This window comes from Ptychodera flava, chromosome 9 (genome assembly GCF_041260155.1).
Source record: "Ptychodera flava strain L36383 chromosome 9, AS_Pfla_20210202, whole genome shotgun sequence".
NCBI lineage: Eukaryota > Metazoa > Hemichordata > Enteropneusta > Ptychoderidae > Ptychodera > Ptychodera flava.
The window spans coordinates 3,586,430-3,608,125 of record NC_091936.1 but is presented as its reverse complement, the minus strand read 5'-3'; the positions used below and the strand labels follow the sequence as shown (position 1 = coordinate 3,608,125).

Sequence of the window (21,696 nt, the reverse complement as noted above, 5' to 3'; positions counted from 1 at the left end):
TCTTGATCAGCTTGTCAAACGAAACGAAATGTTGTGAACACAGTACAATACCATCCTGTAATTCTAGGTCTGCTGGAACAATATTGTGTTTAAATTAAAATTATTGTATGCAATATCTGAAAGAAGAAAAAAATCGGACGGAATATGCTAATTTTTTGGCAGATCGACCACATTTTCTATCTGCCTGGCGCCTGGAAGACCTGTCGTATTTCAATAATCCATTCAAGTTTCACCTTACCCCATGTTTTGTTCGGTTGCAAGCTTGATCCTGCGGTCTGAAATGAAAGAAAAACAAGGTATGTGTAAAACTGAGGGGATCATCATTCAATTCAAGCAAAGAAAGGTCCAATTAAACAGGAAACCAGTGGTTAGAAATGAATGCATCGGGTATTTTTCCCGAAATTACCATTGGAGTGGTCGCCATTTTGGTCTATTCTGTATTAATGCATTTTCAGTCCACTTGTTCATCTGACAAGGACGTAAACTATAAACATTTACTTATTCTAACTTATAATGCAAATTTCTTTTCAACAATATTGTCATCGTTTGTTTAAATTAATAATCATCGACCACTAATAGCACATTATCTAAATTTTGTTTTCGCTACCTTTATACTTTACAAATGATTTTGATGAATTGGCACTGTGTAAATGACGAAGTATATTCAGCTGTAAATAGCAAAATAAAGGTTACAAGTGCTGTGTTGAATGTTTTTACGTGCCGATGTGATGTTCCATGATCAGTCTCTTGTAAATGGGACTTTCGGGAATGACTCGACCGGCGGTAAGGAACTAAACAGTTATTAAATCTATTTCTTGTAGTGGCCGTACACGTGATGTCTTTTGTACACGCACGCTTGTGTCGTATCAATCTGTATGATCGGGCACAGTGACTCGATCTCAGGACAACTACAACTACCGCAGTACTTGTGAAGTCGGTCGAAGTTACTTTGCGTTTGTGGTTCTTCCACCTGAAAACAATGCCCTTTGTATGTGCTGTCTTTTGTATATCTTTGAACGCCTACAAGCCCTTGACCGAATTACAAAGTTATAGGATGGTGTCGATCCTTACTTGTAAAAGGATTTGCGAATTTTATTGTATAAATGCATTAAAAGTCATCACAGCTAAGTGGTAACCATTGGTTACGTAAACGTTCAAATTTCATGTGTGGAACGGTTCAGTGCGTTTTCGGCGTCACATCAAAGCCGAATGGAGGAACAAACACGAAAAAAGATAACGATCAACTCTGTGTACAATACCGATTAACATGCCCTACAGAAAAGACACCATTGAAAACTCCAGTTACCTTGTAAAAGCACCCGAATGCATTTTTTGTGGCAGACAGCAGCAGCTGCTGGAATTTTATATTTTGTTTACTAGCCTTTTTCATTTATATTCTCACATTCACAAATCAAGTTATATACAGGTTGACCTATCTTTTTAACATGTAAAAATGTATGTCAAAATAAATTGTATCCTTACTGTCTATGATCGAAGCCATGAAAATGTTAATTATGAGAGTGAATGCATGATATGTTGATCAAAGAAATAAAACCCTGAAAACATACATAGACAACAACTTTCATCTGGAAGGATTCTCCACTCAAATAGGTTATATAACAATGTTAATTACTGAGAAGCTATGAGTCAACAGACAAAAATCTTTACATGTATTTCAGACATGAACCAGAGACGAAGATATATGCACATGTAGAATGGAAGACTATGAAATAGTAACTACACTTGGGCATGGCACTGGAGGTGATGTCTATCTTGTCAGAAGCAAAAAACAAAAAAAGTGAGTTGGACAAAGCAAAGATTGTGAACAGTTTGTAATAAAATATGTGCTTGCAGTTCATGATCATGGCATTGGCAGTTGTGTTCATTACCAGTAACTAACAGTATGCATGTACCAGTGTAGTAATATAAGCAGTATAATATGTATATCTAATTAATACTAATAACAGTATCTTTCTGTTACTGTGGTGTTCCAGTGAATGCTGTTTGGAAGTCAATTTAGAATCAGTAAGATTTTCAACGTAGAGTGCCTGAGTTAATGGCAAAGAATTAAGATTCTCACATCACTAAATGTAATACCAAAAAGTATACCATAAATACTGAAAATCACCTGTTGAGGTACCCTTACCAGGGTTTCTACCTTCCAATTTATATTTACTTCCTTGTGACCCATCATTTGGACATTTGGTTGTGTATAATAGCCATTTCAGATAATGATTGTTTTACAGTGGCAAATTGCCAATTGTTTTGCAAAATATCCAAAAGTTTCACTGTGATTTTTGAAAAATGGCCAACGAAATAATCTAAAGCAACTCCTGATTGATGTCTTTACTACCACTGGCAAAAAACCTGTTTGTCATTGATAAGTGATATGGCATTGAAAGTATACAGGTTTTCATCATATTATTTTTCACTGGGTTTCTAATTTCTATATGTGAAGTTTTATACCATGTGTGACTGGCAATATGTGTGGTGCAACTTGCTGTATTGCATGATGTTATTTTCAATATTTACTATAGGTCAAAGACGTCAATGTTTCATGAAGCAAATACTTTACATCTCCCAGAAAGCCAGTCTCTCAAAACACCTTTCACATGAAAGTACACATAAATGTAGTGATATGCACTGTCATTTCCATATATCTAATATTTTGTTTTATGTTATCCTCACACAACAGGCTACTAGCATTAAAGAAAATACAGTTAGATGAAAAGAAAAAGACACGAACAAAGGATGCTGTCCTGAGAGAAGCCAGGTTAGAAAATGTACTAAAATATGAGATTGTCAAATGAAATGGTACTCAGGTTATGCAAACAAAGTGCCTTAGTATAGGTTACATATGCTTCAACTAATCACTGATTTTATGTTAACAAAAATATACCTGATGTTAGTAATTACAGTGCTTGCTACTCATCTGTTGATGATCTCTAGCATCTTCATTCAACCAATTTTTGATACAGTAACCAAAGAAACAGTATCAAAACATCAAGAAAGTTCACCCAAGTTGGCCATTTAGGTCTTTTCATATCAAAAATGTGTGATTGTATGAAACACCGTGCATTTTGTGACAAATTTACATTCAATGAAGAAATTAGAGCTTGTAAAGTTGATTGTTTATAAGCCTATTCACTATTCAAACTTCATAATTGCTATGACGAAAGATATCTTTTTAAAAATAAATTTTGCTTGGAATACAAGTTAAATTTGAAATTCAGTGTACCGGTATAGGAACAACCAATGTAAATTTGTCCAATTTTCATTTTGAGATTTTGCTTTGACCCAACATCGTTACATAAGGCTGATGAGCCAAATATGGTAATCAAAGTAATCAACATTTAAACCAATCGTATTTGTTTTCCAAGTGCAAATGTGATTATTGGCAACATTTTAATTGCTCAATATGCACTCAGTTTGTCACAGAAGCAGAGATTGTATTGGGTCAACATTTTTTCCTCAATATGGTGACTTATTGGTCATATCACAAAGAGGTACATTTCGAAAATTGTCTGGTAAATAAAAAGGAAATATCATTAAAAAGGTTTGACAAATAATGTTAAATACCACAGAATGATGATACTCACTGTGACAGACTGCAGAAACACAGAAACACATACAATTCTACAACAATACCAAAAGTATGCATCTTGTGTTCTATTACCTACTAAATTTACACAATACACAACTGGGCTGAGATCTTCCTGTCTAGTTCCAGATTGGAAATTTCTATAGTTACATTTTCTTGTTGAGTATTTATGAGTACTTTGTAGGGAATAAGGTGGTTACAGTAAGTTTATGGTCAGGTTTTAAACACCATCAGCAAATTTGACATTTTTATCTTGTAACTGTCTCAACCTGTACAATATACACTCTCTTTAATTGGCAATACAATCAAATGAAATGAAATGAAATTTCATACATTTATATTTCATCTTCTGTCTTCGAATGAAGACAAATCTACCTCTGTTTGTGGCAAATAGGTGAACAATTTTCAAGGATCTCTTTTGAATTTTTCTACTTCAAATCTTTGTTTCTCAGTTCAACTACCCAACCATAATACAGGCATATTCCAATGTTGATCTTTCAAATGATATGTATATTTATTTCCATTTCAGGATATTATCAAAGTTGAAGCATCCACACATAGTGACTTATCATGATTCATTCTTTGATGTGCAGGGTTTGCATCTCTGCATCATACAGGTATGTATTGCAAATAGAAATGGGAAATCCCAATACTGAATGTTCGCATGTACAGATTCTCTAGAACAAGGTATAGTCCTGCCATGTTTATAGAGGAAGGTTTCTAATTTTACAATTTAGATGGAACAGGTCACAGATTGGTTTATCTGGAGTGCTGTAGCATGTTGCTCTCCCTGATATATGGTATTTGTGTTGACGGGAAAGCAGCTATGTACATGTAATCTGCACAAAGTTACTGCTTCATGTACACAAAAATGCATGGGGGCAATCCTGGGGCTAGATCACTGCTGCTATGATTGGCCTTGCCAGTACTTTTGTATAAAATTGTCAACAGCAACATTCAATAACATACATGAAGTAGACACTTGCTGTATGTGATACATAGAATTTTTAGACTTCAATTCTTCACTTCAGATTTGTCATTATTCAGTTTAAATATATTCCAAACATCAATGATTTTCAGACAGTGTTGTGTTTGTAGCTTTTTTTAACATGAATGTGCTAGCTCTGTATGCAATATGCACACATGAAACCCCTCAATTTTGTTGAAATCTAGGATTATTGTGATGGGGGCGGTTTAGATGAAAAGTTACAATCAGCCAGGGTCAAGAATAGCCACATTGAAGAAGACAAAGTTATGCAGTGGTTCATACAGATAGCAATGGCAGTACAGTATATACATTCCAAGAAAGTGCTTCATAGGTAAGTCTTCTTAATTCATGCTCAGTGTATTTTTAAGGCCAGTATTCCAGTATTTAAATTTATTGGCAGTTTCTCAGACATCTTTAATACCTGGGTCCCCCTGGTATAACAATTTATTCATATTAGAGAACAATATAAATGGTATGGGATTCCGAAACCATTCACCAATGTTTCTAAACTTTAGCACAAAACACTAATATGTTACCTTTAGATATGGCCGATGGTAAGCAAAAATGAGAAGAGGAATTTTCGAATGATGTGCAACGTTTTTATTTATAAAGACTCATCCGAAGTAAACAAGTAAAGCATGTCTGCCATGGATACGGTGCCTGAAATGTGTAAATGTCACATTCACAAAGTCAGTCCAAGGATTGAGTATTTGTAAGGGGATAAAATGGTGAATAAAAATATCAATAGCAGTAATTCAAATTAAGTAAAATAATGATATATATTTGATAGACAAAAGAAAGTAAATTCTGCAACAATGAAACTTTTCAAAGAATGAGATATCCATTTACCAGTACCATGTCCTCACTTTATAATAATTGTGTAAGGTGAGTTGGTTGATCTTATTGGAATGGTTCTACTGTGGAATAAAACACTTTGTTCCACAGACCCAGTGCGCCCAAGAGAGGACATGCAAATAAACTCATGCATATGGAAATACATGCACTTCTACATGTATGTGCGTTTGTGCACATAGTTTTTGTTTGCACAATTTGAATTCTGGGTGTTACCTATTTGTAAATTATTTCATAGAATGACTGTGTTAAAATGAAGATGTGAAAAAGAAAGTGTGTTACAGTGATTATTACATATGTACCACAGTTTACTTGCATCGTAGCGTGCGTACGACCAGTATTTGCACTGCAGTGCAATACCAAAAACATTATGCCATTCTTTTATGTTGATGAGTATTTACAAATTTTGACCTGGAACTAATGCACCAGCACCAGCAAGGTATAACTTGCTGGTGCACTCGTTGTTGACTTTGTCAAAGTTAATCCGGTGATAATCTGGTGACAGCGTCCACAGATTAGTAATTTACCCTTGCTTACTTTGGCAAATTAGGCACTCAAACTCATCAAATAATAGACTAAATCACTACCTTGCTTACTTTGGCGAATTAGGCAATCAAACTGATAAGATAATAGCTGCAGCATACTGATAAAACGTGTACGCAAGATTGTCAAGGGCAGTGCAAGACCAAAACACCAAAGTTTGGTAGAATAAACCTTTATTAGCAATACAACAAAACACCTACCCACCCCTGGAGACGGACACATAGGCTATACCCTATGGATACATGGTGGCCGCCGTACCACGGCGGCCATCATACATCAAAATACACGTAACTGCGGGCGCAGCGGAGCCAATTAAACAGTTAACATTTTCAGAGACATTTTTGCAAGTAGTTTTCTCACCGGACATTCCCTGTTTACAATAGAAAGTCACTTTTGCATGCAGTTTATTCTGTGCTTGTGTGTCCTACACGCTATTGATAACAGTGAGCGCTTGTGTGCCATGGTGATCACTGAAATTCGATCATTCGAATCAGCACTGATACCAATCTGTACATTGCATGACAATCTCAACACAATTTTAAACTATTAATTGAATATATAAACCACAGGTTAATAAGGTCAAGCACTTTCCTGAACAAATGACAAGGGTAATATGTTAACAAAGACTAGCTTCTCTTTGTAATTAACATCAGTAGGTAATGGAAAATATATCTAAATATTCCTTGCTGGATTCCTTTGACTTTAACAGAATGTTTAGTCGTGGCAGCCCAAACAGCATTCCCATAAATGAATTGTAAGAACCTTTGACAGTTTTCGTCATAGTCACAAGTCACCGCTTGAGGGCGCTGGTCAATAGCTGCAGCTACCTCATGGAAAGTACTCTCCAAAAGATTGAACAATTCCTACAGCCTGGTCAGCCACCTCTCATTCTCATATTAAAGCTGTTCCTGTACTTTTGAACTCTCTACCCTTTGACATCAAAATCTCGCACAATGTCAACACTTAAAAAAGATGCTTAAAAACATGCATCTTTCAGAAAGCGTTTTAATTATCACCCACAGCACCACTGAGCTTTGTTTAACTTTGGATATTAGGTCTAGATAGACACATACAAGTATGCTTGACTGTTTGAGTGAACCCTAACATGCTGCCAGGTACATATTAGGTCGTGTTGATTTACAACAATACAGCATACATGTACATGTAACATGTCCCATATGTTGCATGAACATTTCAAGGCCCCTAAATACACGGATACTGTACTGTATGATTTTTACTGTCAAAACCAGATACCATGCCAAGTAGGTGAAAATGTGCATAGGCTGTGGTTCAATACCACTTTTTACTGACCTAGCAGATGGGAAAATTACAAGCCGGGCAGATTAAAGGGTATAGGAGATATATCAATACTGTTATTCCAGTTACGAGCAAATGTAAAAAACTGACTTTAAAGTTTAAGTAACGATATTTGTGACCTTACACTAAATAAGTATCATTTATGACACAATTACAATTCATTGGCTCTTTACTACCAGTAAATCTAAGACCATTACATTTGATGAAAATGAAATTATACATGTACTTGAACATCTCAACCATATATATCATAGAATCTTTCTGGAGCACTTCAAATTCTTTTTGAGATTTTAATAAGACAAACACACTTACAATAAGTCATCGGTTCTTTTATTCCTTGAATTATCCAACTATCATTAATACAAGAACTGTTGTGAAAAAGACAAGAAATAAGATACATGCAAATCATCAACCAAATGTATGAACGTAAGTGCTACGTATGCATGTGTACATACTTGATACTTGTAGCAGCATATAAATATTGTAAAGAGAACTAAGAGAAATATATAATTTTAGGAGTTCTGAGGCGTTTTTGTTTCAAGAAGACTATGCTCTACAAAAATATTCGCAAATAATTTATAAGAGTATGATAAAGTGTAGTGTACAATTGCATGCTCTCTATTCAACGATTGTGAATCTTGGTATTTTACAGAGATCTCAAGGCTCAAAATGTCTTCCTTACAAAGAAAGAAGTTATCAAGCTAGGTAAGAGATGATTTAGGCATACCACCTATCATGTCCATGCTTTTTACTTTATAGCTCGTGCTAAGTCACTGAAAATGAACTTTGTATTAAGCACACAGTACACACACACACACACACACACACACACACACTTACCTTTTTGTAGAATTAACTAAGATGCGCTGCCAATAAATACTGTAGTATACTTTAAATAAATACATATATGTGTATCTATAGATGGCATCACAGTTTTTAACTTGGACATAACTCCACTGCTTCAGTTGGACTAAACATCAGTCAGTTACTTAGAAAACTAAAACTCTCAGTGTTTCAATCTTTTGACTTAAATTGACAGCTTCCTCTAATAATTTTGTCCCATTGTTTGTACACTAACATGGTTTGTGTTTTTAGCAAACCAAGAATGAGGATTTATGTTTTATCCTTTAAATGTTTCACTACCCAGTAGAAAAAACTCCCCTGTTATCATTTAATTCACTTCCTAATCATGATTGGACCCAGGCAGTGTTATTCAAATATGTAATACTTTGATCATTATAAAGCTGAAACTACTTTCCATGTAACTGTTCTATGTTTGTTCAATTTTCAGGTGATTTTGGGATAGCCAGGACCTTAGATTATACAATAGACAAAGCCAGTACATGTGTTGGAACTCCATGCTATCTCAGTCCAGAGTTATGCCAAGATATACCATACAATAACAAATCAGACATATGGGTAGGTACCGGTATATAAAATGTGGTCCAAGTGTACCAGTAATAGCCAAATATACACAGGAATACACAAATACATGCTGATACCTGCACATATGTCATACATGTACATGTAGATGAACAAACACATGTATACTGATATATGTAGTTATATACATACATACATGTACTTTCTTTTCCATACACACACACACATGCATGCAGGTATGTGTGTGTAAATGCATATGCAATTTAAATACACCATTACATACACGTCTCGACAGGAAGGTGCAAGACTCTACTCTTGAGTGTGGTAGCGTACAATATAGAAACCAAGACTGTTTCTTATATACAGCTTTGTTCATTGTGACATAATAGCACTGAAAATTGTGTGGAAATGTGTTTGTACTTGTACATTTTTATCATCTTTGTTTACTGGCCTGATATTGATGTGCATGTAACTCTTTACTTGTGCTGACCATAGATCCTCGAGAAAAACAGTTTTTAAACAACAACATTTCAGTAGTTAACATACATACTTTACCGAATCATGGAGCACTCCTCACACAGAAAATATTCCAACGGTTAAAAATCTGCAAAAACGAGGGGAAATTTGGAGATACACGGACAATTGCGGAATGAAAACAACTCTGTGATGTCAACTGCTGTTAAGTCTGGAACTGCAGTGATATGTGTTTCAGATTTGTATTCGAAACTTTGTCACTTTACCCGCATGCAGTGTCTATGAACCGGGCGTCGTGCAATCAATCGCGCCAAGCACCATTCCGTCCCCGACCCATTAACACATCTTAATTATTCCAAGTAGGATCGTACTCTGTTAATCCAAAGTCCCTTAAGTTTGATCTTTACCACAATTGCCTGTTGTCCTGTTTTGCTCGTATCTCTTTTGATTATTTTATGTAGTAAATGTATAGTGGCTAGTAAGAATTTTGATATTAATGGACCATAAACTGTAACTTATATGATTTTCCTGACTGCTTTTGTTTTTAACCTCAAATATATTTTCTTGTTGTACTCCCCAAAGCATGCTGAGAAACACTGTGTTGAGTTTGTCAACCCAGCTCATACAATATTCTACTGCTTTGTTGATGTTGACAAGTGAGTTCTGATCGGGGGCAGACTTAAAATATAAACAATAAAAGTGCAGTTTATATGTACAGATGCTGTGTATACAAGTTAAATGCCGTTTATCTCAAAATGCTTTGAGAAGTAGGAACAAGAATTCATAATTCATATGTAAAACAAAGATCGTGAAAAATCATCAAAAGGTTATAGCTACTGGCCCTGTAACTACAATACTTGGTCAAAAAATGTAATTATATATAATCCCATGGTATTTTTCTCTGTTTGACGTCATCGTATACGAGTGTTTTTCGCGGAGCCGTACAACTTCGAGCCGAAGGCGAGAAGTTGTGCGGCTCCGCGGAAAACACGAGTATACGATGACGTCAAACAGAGAAAAATACCATGGGATTATATATTTATCACATGAACAGTCTTCTTATTTTTCTTTTGACGTAGATGGATCAAAATTATCGTAACAAATTGCATGAATTTCGTCGCGATTTGTGTTTTACTTACGCGGATTACTTTCATTTAAAGAGTAAAGCGGCCCGTCACCCAGGAGATACTTTCATTCATAAATCCCATCAAGCTGAAATTTGCTACACTAAAGGGTATCTCCACCAACCAGTCGTACGGATTCGGTCACGTGAACGTGTCAATCATTGTCTCGCGCTGTACGGATGCCAAGGCAAGTTGGCCATCGGCGGACATAGCTTTCACCGTGCTAGCGACGGATAATCATAGTATTCAGAGTTACTTAGAATATTTACAATTATATTTATGAAGTAAATGAGACGACACGATCGAAACAGTAATTCTCATTCTCAGAGATGCCGTGGCTTTCAAAATATCACACAAGTTTACGACCTTTGCGAGCGCGAAAGATTCCGTTCGATGACACACTCATTGCATGTCTGTGCCCACAACGTTGCCGTCACCGGTCTCTGCCGGTGTCAACTCGTCCGGCAACTCGTCAATCCCGATCTCGGTCATCAATGTTTTCGTCTTACGAACTTTGATGTTTGCATTGACACATATCTCGTCCTTGGATACATCCTAATTTTGTCGACGGAAACTCTGTTTTGAGTGTTGTCTGAGTCAACTTTCGAAGTACATGGGATTCCACAGTGCTGTACACAGCTCGATAGCTTATGTCTTCGCTACGGCATTATGCCGCGCTGCAAGTTTGATTCCGAGCGAGACTTTACGGAGTTTTTGTGTGATTAAGGAAATTGATCGTTGATTGTCGAATGACTTTAGGCTTGTGCCTCCTATGTCGCTTTCCCGAAGATTATACTATACTCATTTATTCAGTTTGAGGTGTAGGTTTCGGTTTTATCGCCAACCGGGATCGCCAGGTATGACGTCCACACGACTCGACTGGAGCCGACACGTTACTGAGCCATTAAAATAACGATCGTCGGTATCTCCATTCGATTCTCGGGAAAAGCTATTGTTTTAGCGACTTGAAATTTCGTTGGACAAATATACCTTCTATGTTTCCATGTCTGGATTTATCGGGTCACCTTTTTGTAAAAATAACGTTCGAGCTAGCACGGCATCGATCACAACAAATCTAATCTGTTCGTGTCGCGACGCCTGCATGTATGAACGGTACCATGAAAGAAAAAAGTTCCGGTTGATGACGTACAACAGGGGTAATTCGGATTTCTTATCCGTCCTGTTCTACGTCACACAGGTGGGAATTCGGGCTAGTTCATGTGATAATGGCAAATAATCTACTGATTGTTCTCTTATTTTGCTTTATTTTGAAGGCGTTAGGATGCCTGTTGTATGAAATGTGTGGATTGGAACCAGCATTTGATGCAAATAATTTAATAAGTTTGTTTTACAAGATTGTCAAGTGTGACCATGCGGTAAGTTTCTTACCTGAATCTTAGGTTCCACAGAAAGTAGTGCTGCAGTTATGCTTGTTTGGTTTAAGTTTGGATTTGAAACATTTTTGGCAAAGTTTATTGTCTGCTTGAATGAAAATGCAGAATATTGTGAAAGATGGCTGTAGCATTCTGTGGTAATATACGGAGTTATAAGGCCCATGGAAATCATAGCAATGAGCATGAATTTCTGCAAAAACATCACTGGGGGCGCTATTTTCATCAGCCTCAAATTTCAATAGACTTGCCCACACAAAATTTGATCAGTCATTGAAACACCATGTGTCAACAGGATATTTGCTACTGAATCTTTCAAAATAGGAAAATTTAGCCCAATGCTACTGTGGTGGCCTATGGAAAATGAATTGAAATTAAGTACTTGAGCCATGTAATATGAAACAGGGTTCAGGAATCAATAAGATAGAACTTGTGCCTTGGCTCCCATCGAAAATTTGAGTCTTCAGATTTCTCTCAGATACTTCAGATTTCTCTCCGACATGTATCAAAGAAACAGTTCATTGTTTTCTTGTAAATTAAATAGTCAATTGTAGGGTCCTGTGTGCAGTTTCAAATGTTACTTTTACACAGCTATCCAGTATGTCTTCGATGGTGACTTGAACAACAAAGTAATCACAGCTGTACAAATTCATAGACTGTATGTCTCTGATTACTTTCAAAGAGCCCACTCTTTATGTCTTGGCTTCTCTCCAAATTTAAGCTATAAATGACATGTACCACAAAGGACAATGGATACACTGTGTGTTTAGTCCCGATACAACAAAAACTACATGTGCAACTTAAATTACTTGAAAATTAAAGTGTGCAGGGAATATGAAGCAGTGATACCTGGCCAAGACAATATAGAGCTGTGTGTCTAAGTTATGTGCTGTGTAGTGTATATTATGGTCTTTGAATTAATATATCTATCCACAGGAAGTACCGAAGATGTATTCCAATGATATGAGGGAATTAATCAATGCCATCTTGGTGAAAGAACCAGAAAATAGACCCAGGTAAAAATGAATAAGCTTGGACATGATTCTAAAGTACAGAAATATTCATACCACACAAAAGACATTTCAGTTCCTCAGTTTCACCACCATGGTTTGGCCTAAACCCATTCACCACCATGGTTTGGCCTAAACCCATTCACCACCATGGTTTGGCCTAAACCCATTCACCACCATGGTTTGGCCTAAACCCATTCACCACCATGGTTTGGCCTAAACCCATTGTTATTTATTGTGATTGTGGACCTATTCACTGTGAATAGGGGTGAACAGGCTAGTACCTTGATGCAAACTACAGTGTTATTTGAACCACAAAGTTCCCTGTCGTCAGAGTGATTTCCGATTGGAAGGTTTTGCCTGTTTTGGTGTCCTGGGCTAAAAGATTTCATTACTACAAATACCAAATCTAAAAAAAACAAGCAAACTTTTATTTAATGAAATGTATCACACTGCCATAGTTAATTTTGCCGTTCATTTGTTTTTGCTTTTCATGAACAGTGCCAGTGCAATACTTTCTTTTCCATTTGTACAAAAACATATCAATTCATTCATTGAAGAACAGCAAGAATTATTACAACAGAAGAAACCGTCCAGACCAGAGTCAAGAGAAGGCCATAATGGGTGAGAACTTATACAGTCATATTCTATTTTAATATGACATTTCCAAACTATTACAAAGTTTGGTTCAACACAATGCAGCGTTGTAAGTGTGATTTTGAAGTTTCAACAAATCTATATATCAATGAGTATTGCTTGGTGTTGATTGGAATGAATACACACTGAATGTGTAGAAGATGCTTTGAACTACGACATCATGTAGTATTTGACTATCCTGGTACTTTCAACTAAATTTGACCCAGCAATTGTCTAATAGATCTTTAATGTTTCAAGATTTTTTGTCACACTGCCTGTATAAGTGTCCACCGTGTGTGTGAGAGAGAGATAGCAAAGACACTATAGGCATATTTTGTAGTTTTCTATGCAGGCTATTGATGATTGTCTTTGTAAGTATGGGCCATACTGAAACAATTCTTCTGCCACAAGAATATTGCCAAAGGACCTCTGCACTCACTATATCTGGTATTACCATGCTATGTACATCCTCTATACCATCCATGTCTGTAGTAGCTTCAGGGACATTGGCCCTATGTTTTGTGAAAGAATCTCCTACTCTGAAACCGCTTATCAGATTGCTTTGAAATTTGATATGAAGGTCCATTGGGAGGATCTATATCAGTTTTGTACAAATCGCAAAAAAAATCTGTAAAACTATTTTTCAGGTAATTTTTGCTGTTTTTGGTCAAAAATTAAAAAAAACATCAAATTGGGAATGTTCTCAGAATCTCCTTGTCCATTTTTTTTTGTATGCAGGGTTTTAGGGATGACTGGCTTCAGAATTGTTGAAATCATGATAAAACTTGCATACTTATATTTTAGGGAAACATATACAGGTTTTAGTCAAAGAAAATGTTTGTCTGGACAGTTGAGTTATGGTTAAATGTGAGCATTCAGGCAAAGTGTGCCAGCAGTCACAGCCAGCACTGATGTATGCTAATGATTTCAGGTTGGACTTTCCCATCCCCAAAAATAGTCTACAGCATATTCTGAAATTTACTTCAAATATTCAAATATGTCCTATGTTCATCAGTAGACAAAGCAGCCACACTTATTATCTTAATTTACTTAAGTGTCACAGTGAGGCTATGTTGGCCACTAGGTCACCTGTTTACACATGTGGTGTTCCTTTGTGATTGACTTTCAGAGGTGGAGATGCGGAATCACAAGCTGTATCTGCCAACACTTCCAAACTGTCAGAATTATCAGTCTCTGACAGACTTAACCAATCAGCAGCATTACAAAGCCCTAGTAGCAGCCAGAGCAATAGCTATGCAAACAGTCCAGGTAGGTTACACTGTAAGCCAAACTCCCAGGTATGGCACAGCTGTATAGGGTATGTCTTTTCATATATGAAGGCAAAATTTTGAATAGATTGTTGTGTACCAGTAGACTGTAGATATATCATAAATACTGTACAAGAATATAAACAAGAATCTAATGATTCTTATGAATGATTTTTGTTTATCTGATAAATCAACTTTTCCAAATCCGTAAGACAATACTTTAAGATCTTAACTCAAGACGTCTGTAACATTATGAAAGGACACAGTTTGATAAGAAATGCAATAGACAAGGAGGAACATATTTCATGTTTTTCTGCTCTCAGAATATTAGTTTTCTGCTTTAGGCCAAAAAATATGAGTTGTCTCTGGTCAGTGCATGCATCACTTGAAAGCCTTTGCGTCAACTTTTATTTTGTTTCAGTAGAGTAGAGATGATAGAGAAAATGCAGTATTAAAGTCACAAGATATAAACTACAGTTATGTACCTCTTCCACCGGCATTTAAATAACCAGAATTCAATATAATACATGAACAGTTAACTTTTAACTACATTTTTGGAAAGCAGACTTATTGACTTGGACTAAACAAGAAATAAAAATTTTAAAAATACACATTGTTGCCCATTTTTTGAAAAGAAGCCATGATCAGAAACAACTCTCTCCTTTTCCTTAGCCTTAATGAAAAAGTAACAAATTCTGACCACATTTTGTTTCTGCACTTATGGAGTCCTACACTTTCATAATTTGTCATTGACTGACAGTGGTCAACATGTTTACATAACAGTGTTTGTAGCTCAAACTACCAATGACAATGGCATCAATAAAATCTATTAATCTGGTTTACATGTAAGTCATCTTTATTTACCACAGTATAATGTCTTTCTTTGATAATTAACCAGAAGTGTCCCGTAGACTTGAACCAAGGGATTCAGGGGAATACTCTGATGACTTCACAAGCTCTGATGAGGAAAATGGTGGAGGTGATAATGTCTGTGAAAGCTCCGATGAAGGTTTGTCAACTTATAGATTTCAAGATACAAGCAGACAAATACAATAAATAACTTGGGTTCAAAACATATCTGATTGCAATAGTTCTAACCATTTAAACACAGACAAATTTCTCTGGTGGATTGTGCAAATGTTGACAATCCTCAATTTTCCTAATGCATGAAAAGATTTAGTCTCCAGCAAACAACTTCAGACCATGAAGATCATGTTATCTATGTCAGTACAAACATAGTAACCCTGGCATACCCCTTGAGGTAACATTACAGTAAAGTAATGGCCACACAGATGATATAGCTCCAAATATCAGAACCTGTTGTTTTACTTTCTACAGAGATGACTTTGCAATCATTATGGGATTTTATTTTGGAAACAAGGTAATGATATTATTTACAAACTATAGAACTTGACAGAACATATCAAATGCCCTGCTAAAGTTCTCTGTTTCAGTCGGCTTATGGAGAACCCTGGCAAATATTCCAATACCCAGGCACAGTACTTTGCAGTGACTAATTGTTGATCTTGTGTTACAGAAATCCCAGAGGAAGTACCAGAAGCCAGAGATGATGATGATGATGACAATCCTGATGTTGAATCAAGTGAATTGACTGCGGGACATGTATATCCAAGTAGGAAAGGAGATCTGCCAGTGATTCAAATTGACAAAGAAACTGATTATCCTGATGATTTTGAGGAAGAAAATGAAACAGATGAAGAGGTATAGCAAATCAGTTTGTCTGCATAGTTATTTCTCATTTAACTTGGTACCTGTACTTCCGTGTGAACAGGTCTACCCACCTTGTGATTCCCTGTTAAAACAGGTCTACCTACCTTGTGATTCCCTGTAAACAGATTTACCTTCCTTGTGTTTCCCTGTAAATAGGCAATAAACTATACTGCAAATGTCCATGTTAGGCCGTGAAGGTCAACAATTAAATTTATTTCTGGTCATCTGTCTGTCTTACTCTGAGACCTGTGTCTCTTCTCATTGTGTTGTCAACAAAATCCTCTCCACAGAATTCACAAACAAATTGCTGATTGTAAAGGGTTCATGACATCATATCAGCAAAATAAATAGATTCTATATGTGGAGTTCCTTTGTACCCATAAAATTACAAAAAGGAAGAAAAAGTATTTTGTGGTCAGGAAATTTAAAAGCAAAAACAGTCGCAATAATCTCATATCAGAGTGGTCATGGGTAAATGCATCACCACAAAACTTTTGCCAAGTAGTGAGGACCAGAAACAAATCTCTTATTTATTTTAGCTGAACAAAGGCTATAGGATGAAACACAGCATAGACAATAGAATACAGTTTACTTTAATGAAAACTGAAGAGCCATTTAAACTAAACTTACAAATATCCTTTTGCTGCCTTAGTTAATATACTGGTAGAGTTATTTAATCTTATAGAGACACTTCTTGAATTTTGTGTAGGATTTGGATGAAATTATCAATCACGCCATGACGGCAGTGGGAACAGATGCCTATGAAGATGAATTTTACCAAGTAGATGAGGATTTTGACAGGCCAGCATCATCTTGTAGACAGATATTAAGAGAGTAAGTATTTGACAAACCAAAAACACTGCTGCATGTGACATACCAATAGAGGGCTGGTAGATTTTGTCTGGCCGGATATACAAAATCTAAGTATAGAATGATTGACTAGTGCACTATCATGCAAATATTTCTGACTTATCAACATCGGGATCTCTTCTCTAACCAGCTGTATTACTCATTGAGAAAATTCCTACACAACAAATATGTGGCAGTGTTATGTTTTGTAATCTCCTGCATTGAATAGACATACCAACAGTTTTCCTCATGATGACTTTCATATTCCTGTTAGAGAATCAGTCATGTGTGTTTGCTATTTTTTCATGAAAAGGGATAATGATATGTGAGTGTTTTTTAAAGTGGGACAGCGTAGAGAAAGATATCTGGCGTAGCCATGCTCCCAGGTACAAACCTACCATTGATAGGTCATGATTTTAATTGCTGAAATGTCATTGCTATTGTTGACATGATTTCTTCATTGTAAAGTAATGTGTACATTTGAATCAACTTCATCATCGTAAAGTAATGTATGTACATCTGAATCAACTCATCATGTCCTTCACTGATATTTTTCCTCATTTCATCCAGTCACTGCATAGACAGTCTTGGAAAGGATGTTTTCCAAAAAATCCAGAAACATTGTCAGAAGGGTGTTTCGGCCAAAGACTTACAGTGAGTATGGATGGTATTTCATAATTTTGTAAGCTGCTTTCAAACATCCAAAGAAATTTGCAGTTTTCTATCATGTTGAAATTTACAGTGGCTGCTACTGTAGTGAACAAGTCAAATTTGTTGACAAGCAGGAGATATTCATATAAAGTGCTTGCAACTACAGTGTATGGCTGGGTATAAACATTGGCTGTGTGCCGAGTTACTAGCAAGGTTGATGTGGAAGATTGAATTACCATCTCTGCTTGTCACAATTACTGCATATCCATGTTACACTGACAGATACGCCCAGCTTAGTAACCAATGGTCTGGAGGTACATGTAATCACACACATTAGTTTTCAGTGTAGCTGTAGACTTCAATATATATTCTTATGTTTGTTACACCAAACAGAAAATTTAGCACTCTATTCATTGTAATTATTTTCTTGTATAGAAACTACAGAAACATGATAATTGCAAAGTATATTTGCAGAAAACTAATCAGATGTATGTGGTCACACACAATTTTGAATGATCAAAATATCATTTGAAGGTCATTGAATGTATTTATTAAGTGCTACCTTATGTGTAATAATGTCATATTTGATGGGGTCATGAATCACCTAATGGGCAGTTGGCCTTTGGGACAGATTGGTATTCAGAATCTCTCACACTATAGTTCTCTGGCCTTCTGTATACAGCCCTTATTGACTTAGCCTGAAATTAAAGTCCCATTTGTGTTACTATGAGTGAATTATGTCTGTGATACATGTACATGATACTCAATAGTACATGTACTTGAACCAAGTAATGACCTAAACACTTCATTCAAGGTTGTATATGTTTGTCATCTTGAACAGACCCCGGTTTGAACACATCGTTGGAAGTGATCATCTGGAAACTTGCTATCTTGTGAATGAGATACTAGTTGAAGAAGATGAATAAAGGATTGGTTTCTACACAAGCCATGTTTGATATGACAATACCAGCAAATGTTGTCATAGCTTGCCATTCAAAGGATAACTGAAAACTGTGCTTACACAAACCATGTCGGTGATACAATAGCAGGGCTCAAAATTTGCAATAGTCCCGCATCCACAAACTACCAACTTTTCCCTCAGGCTACAAAGTCCATGAAATGGTAGCCCACATGGACTACCAAAGCCTGGGACATGAAGTTCAGTCAGTACTTGGCATGCCATGTCCAGTCTGTCACTTTTGGACGAGCTAAATGCAGTCAAACCCAGCTGGACACAGTAAGGTCAGACTATGACTTTGTTTTGCAAATTACAAAGACAACCTTGAGATGGAACTTTGCAACGAGGTTTCAATATCTTAACTGACATACTTGGATGACAGGCACAGAAAATGATGGCCGATGAAAACGTATTCTCATTGCATTTTGATCAAATTGTATCAATATTCCTTCCTACTACAGAAAGCCCATGGTCTGTTTTTAGCCCTGCTAAGGTGATTGTCATTGCCATAACGACTATCAAAATTGGCATGCAACTCTGAGAATGAAACCGGTTGTCAATACAATGATTGGTCACCAAACTTTTTAGTGTCACTGTCGTCAATTATACCAGTTTCCTTTGGGTATAAATAAAGGTGTGCGAGTATTCACATCAAATGAATGACAAATTCACTTCATGAGCAGAATCTTGGAAAAATAGCTTTTTCTTCTCTTGTTAATGAAAAAAAATCCCCAAACTAAAATATGCATGGGCTACCAGCCATTGTCACTGGGCTACCAACTTCAGAAAATGGTAGCCCAAGTGGACTACCAGGGAAAAAAGTTAATTTTGAGCCCTGAATAGTGATGCAATGATACTGACTACTGTGAAAGAAGTGCACCATTTCTCACCTCTATAAAAACAAAACTACACTATGTGCCAGAATTATACCATATTCTGCTATTAATGTCATTGCTCTAGCTCAAATCAAAATAGCCAAACTTTCAAAATATTAACCTCTTTCCACCTAGTTTGATGAACAGACAGCATGACCAACGGTACAAATTTCCAAATTCCTTTACTGGTCATACACAGATAGCCTAGGTTTGATGAGGATGCTCATATTATTAATTGAATAGAATAATAATTATCTGAACAGTTCAACAAGCCAAACGGTACAGCTGGTCCAAGTCTGTGAATTTTAGAAAATTAAATGATCCATAGTAGCTTCCTATGTATCAATTCACATTTCAGGAGAAAGTGTTTTAGTTCAGTATTGAAACGTCAGCTTTTGGTGATCCTGTAAAACAGAATTTTAGCTGTACAGTAGGGTTTATGTTAGTACAACAAGTTTTTCCACTTTCAGCATATAAATCTTCTGTATTGCATTCTTCCAAAACTTAAAATAAACAAACAACATGCAAGGTATTATACATTATTGAATTCACAGACTCAGTGTAGCATAGCTTGCAAGTTTTATTTGCTCTGAATTTTAACTTCCAAACTTCAAGATGTAACTTGTACACTTTGCTTGTACACCAAAGATATTCTCACAGTTTGTACCAGGAAGATGTGACTGTGTAAAAAATTCTTCAATGAAGACAGTTATTACAGACAATGAAAGTACCAGTCTTGACTGATCCATCAACCCACCGAAATAAATAATTAGCCATTTTGTTTGTTCACTTGATGCAAAATCTGTACATGATGATAATAATTGACATAATTGTAGCGTTCTTTCATCATATCATGTGTACATGATAATAACTGATATAATTGTAATATGTTCATGTCATCAACCATCTGCCATTACTCATACTGTAATGCTTGTCAAAGTAATGCTTAACAAGGAAAGGTATGATCTAGTAGAGATTGACTCCACAGTTCTTCAGCAGCACTCTGTACTCTATGTTTTACTGCTGCTGTTGCTGCTGTAACATCAGTAATGAATCAGAGGTGAAGACCAGGTGACCAGTCTATTAGAGGTGACCGGTCTATACATCAGAATCAAATCAGGTGGCCAAAGGTGAAGTACTTCTCTTACATACAACACCGTGTTGATGTTAACTGAAATTTGATAGACATTGGTCTTAAAGTTTACTACTAAAAAAGCTCAAATAGGGCAGACTTATTGTATCATTTATCATGACATGAAACAAGAACTTACACATTGCTAGTATAAACATGACATTTATATTTAGGCCTTTTACTTAGCAATAGGAAGAAACTTGGGTTTTTATCATATATTATCAAGAACAACCCAAAATTTGGCTTTTAGTCAAGCTATCCTGCTGGAATATGTAATGTATCAATTGAATCCTACCGGTATATATTTACACAGATCATTTTAAACATTGAGAGAAAATGAACTTTATATGAAATCTCTAGATTTTAACATTTTTGGAGGATTTTAAACAACTGTATTACTTTCAAACAGCTGTGTCAAATTCTTTTCAGCTGTTAATTTCTTTACTGTAACTTTGAGTGTACAAATGCATGACGTGGGAATATTTTTGAATTATCAATCAAGTCATGATTATTTTGACAGTTTTAATTTCAATCTAATTTCTGTACAATCATTGGTGTATACATGTGTAATGAAGTGTCAATGACTATATGTTAACTAATGCATTGAATGGATCAACTTGCTGATCCGTCTCTTTTAAAATTACATGTCAGCATTATATCACTTTATTTGTGTTCAAAATGTGTGTGCATTTTAATAAATAGAAATGATTTTAGAAGCAACTGTAACAGCTATGTATTTTTGGCTTGGCTGTATTGAGTGTGGTACATCAAATAAATAATATTACAACTTTCTTATTGTTGACAGCAAACTTTATTAAACCAATGCCATTCAAAGTCATGTTACAGATGTTAGTCTGTACAGATTGAAAAGAAGTTAGCAAATCTGTGAATAAAAATTGCTGACAGCAGTCAC

At 35.9% G+C, this 21,696-nt stretch overlaps 2 protein-coding genes across 7 annotated transcripts in view; one reads left to right on the top strand and one right to left on the bottom strand.

Annotated features, from left to right (window-relative positions):
• The window catches only part of LOC139139789 (E3 ubiquitin-protein ligase RING2-like), a 45,020-nt gene that overhangs the window by 9,863 nt on the left and 13,461 nt on the right, over positions 1–21,696 (bottom strand). For 3 of the 5 annotated variants that reach the window (XM_070708701.1, XM_070708704.1, XM_070708702.1), the window contains one exon: positions 239–275. In XM_070708701.1, the coding sequence (XP_070564802.1) occupies positions 239–275 (37 nt within the window). Of the gene's footprint in view, positions 1–238; positions 276–406; positions 486–21,696 lie in introns of those variants that run through there. The other 2 variants (XM_070708703.1, XM_070708705.1) reach the window with 1 other exon arrangement.
• On the top strand, positions 146–21,574 carry LOC139139788 (uncharacterized). 2 transcript variants are annotated; one of them, XM_070708700.1, is made up of 16 exons: positions 146–296; positions 1,680–1,798; positions 2,696–2,773; positions 4,131–4,218; positions 4,775–4,920; positions 7,954–8,006; positions 8,593–8,720; positions 11,557–11,658; positions 12,610–12,689; positions 13,185–13,307; positions 14,449–14,588; positions 15,486–15,596; positions 16,125–16,309; positions 17,028–17,152; positions 17,738–17,821; positions 18,660–21,574. In XM_070708700.1, exons 2-16 carry the CDS (start codon positions 1,716–1,718, stop codon positions 18,742–18,744), a joined length of 1,611 nt encoding a protein of 536 aa, XP_070564801.1. In that variant the 5' UTR covers positions 146–296; positions 1,680–1,715; the 3' UTR covers positions 18,745–21,574. The 2 variants fall into 2 exon arrangements, with proteins under 2 accessions (XP_070564801.1, XP_070564800.1); XM_070708699.1 differs by lacking the exon at positions 146–296 and adding an exon at positions 649–783.

What these genes read in the sequence shown, in the direction of transcription:
- LOC139139788 (XM_070708700.1), top strand. Translation starts at nt 1,716, where the DNA reads ATGGAAGACTATGAAATAGTAACTACACTTGGGCATGGCACTGGAGGT. An exon ending in ATAACAAATCAGACATATGG is followed by an intron (nt 8,721 to 11,556) that starts GTAGGTACCGGT and finishes TTTATTTTGAAG; the next exon opens with GCGTTAGGATGCCTGTTGTA. An exon ending in GTTTCGGCCAAAGACTTACA is followed by an intron (nt 17,822 to 18,659) that starts GTGAGTATGGAT and finishes CATCTTGAACAG; the next exon opens with ACCCCGGTTTGAACACATCG.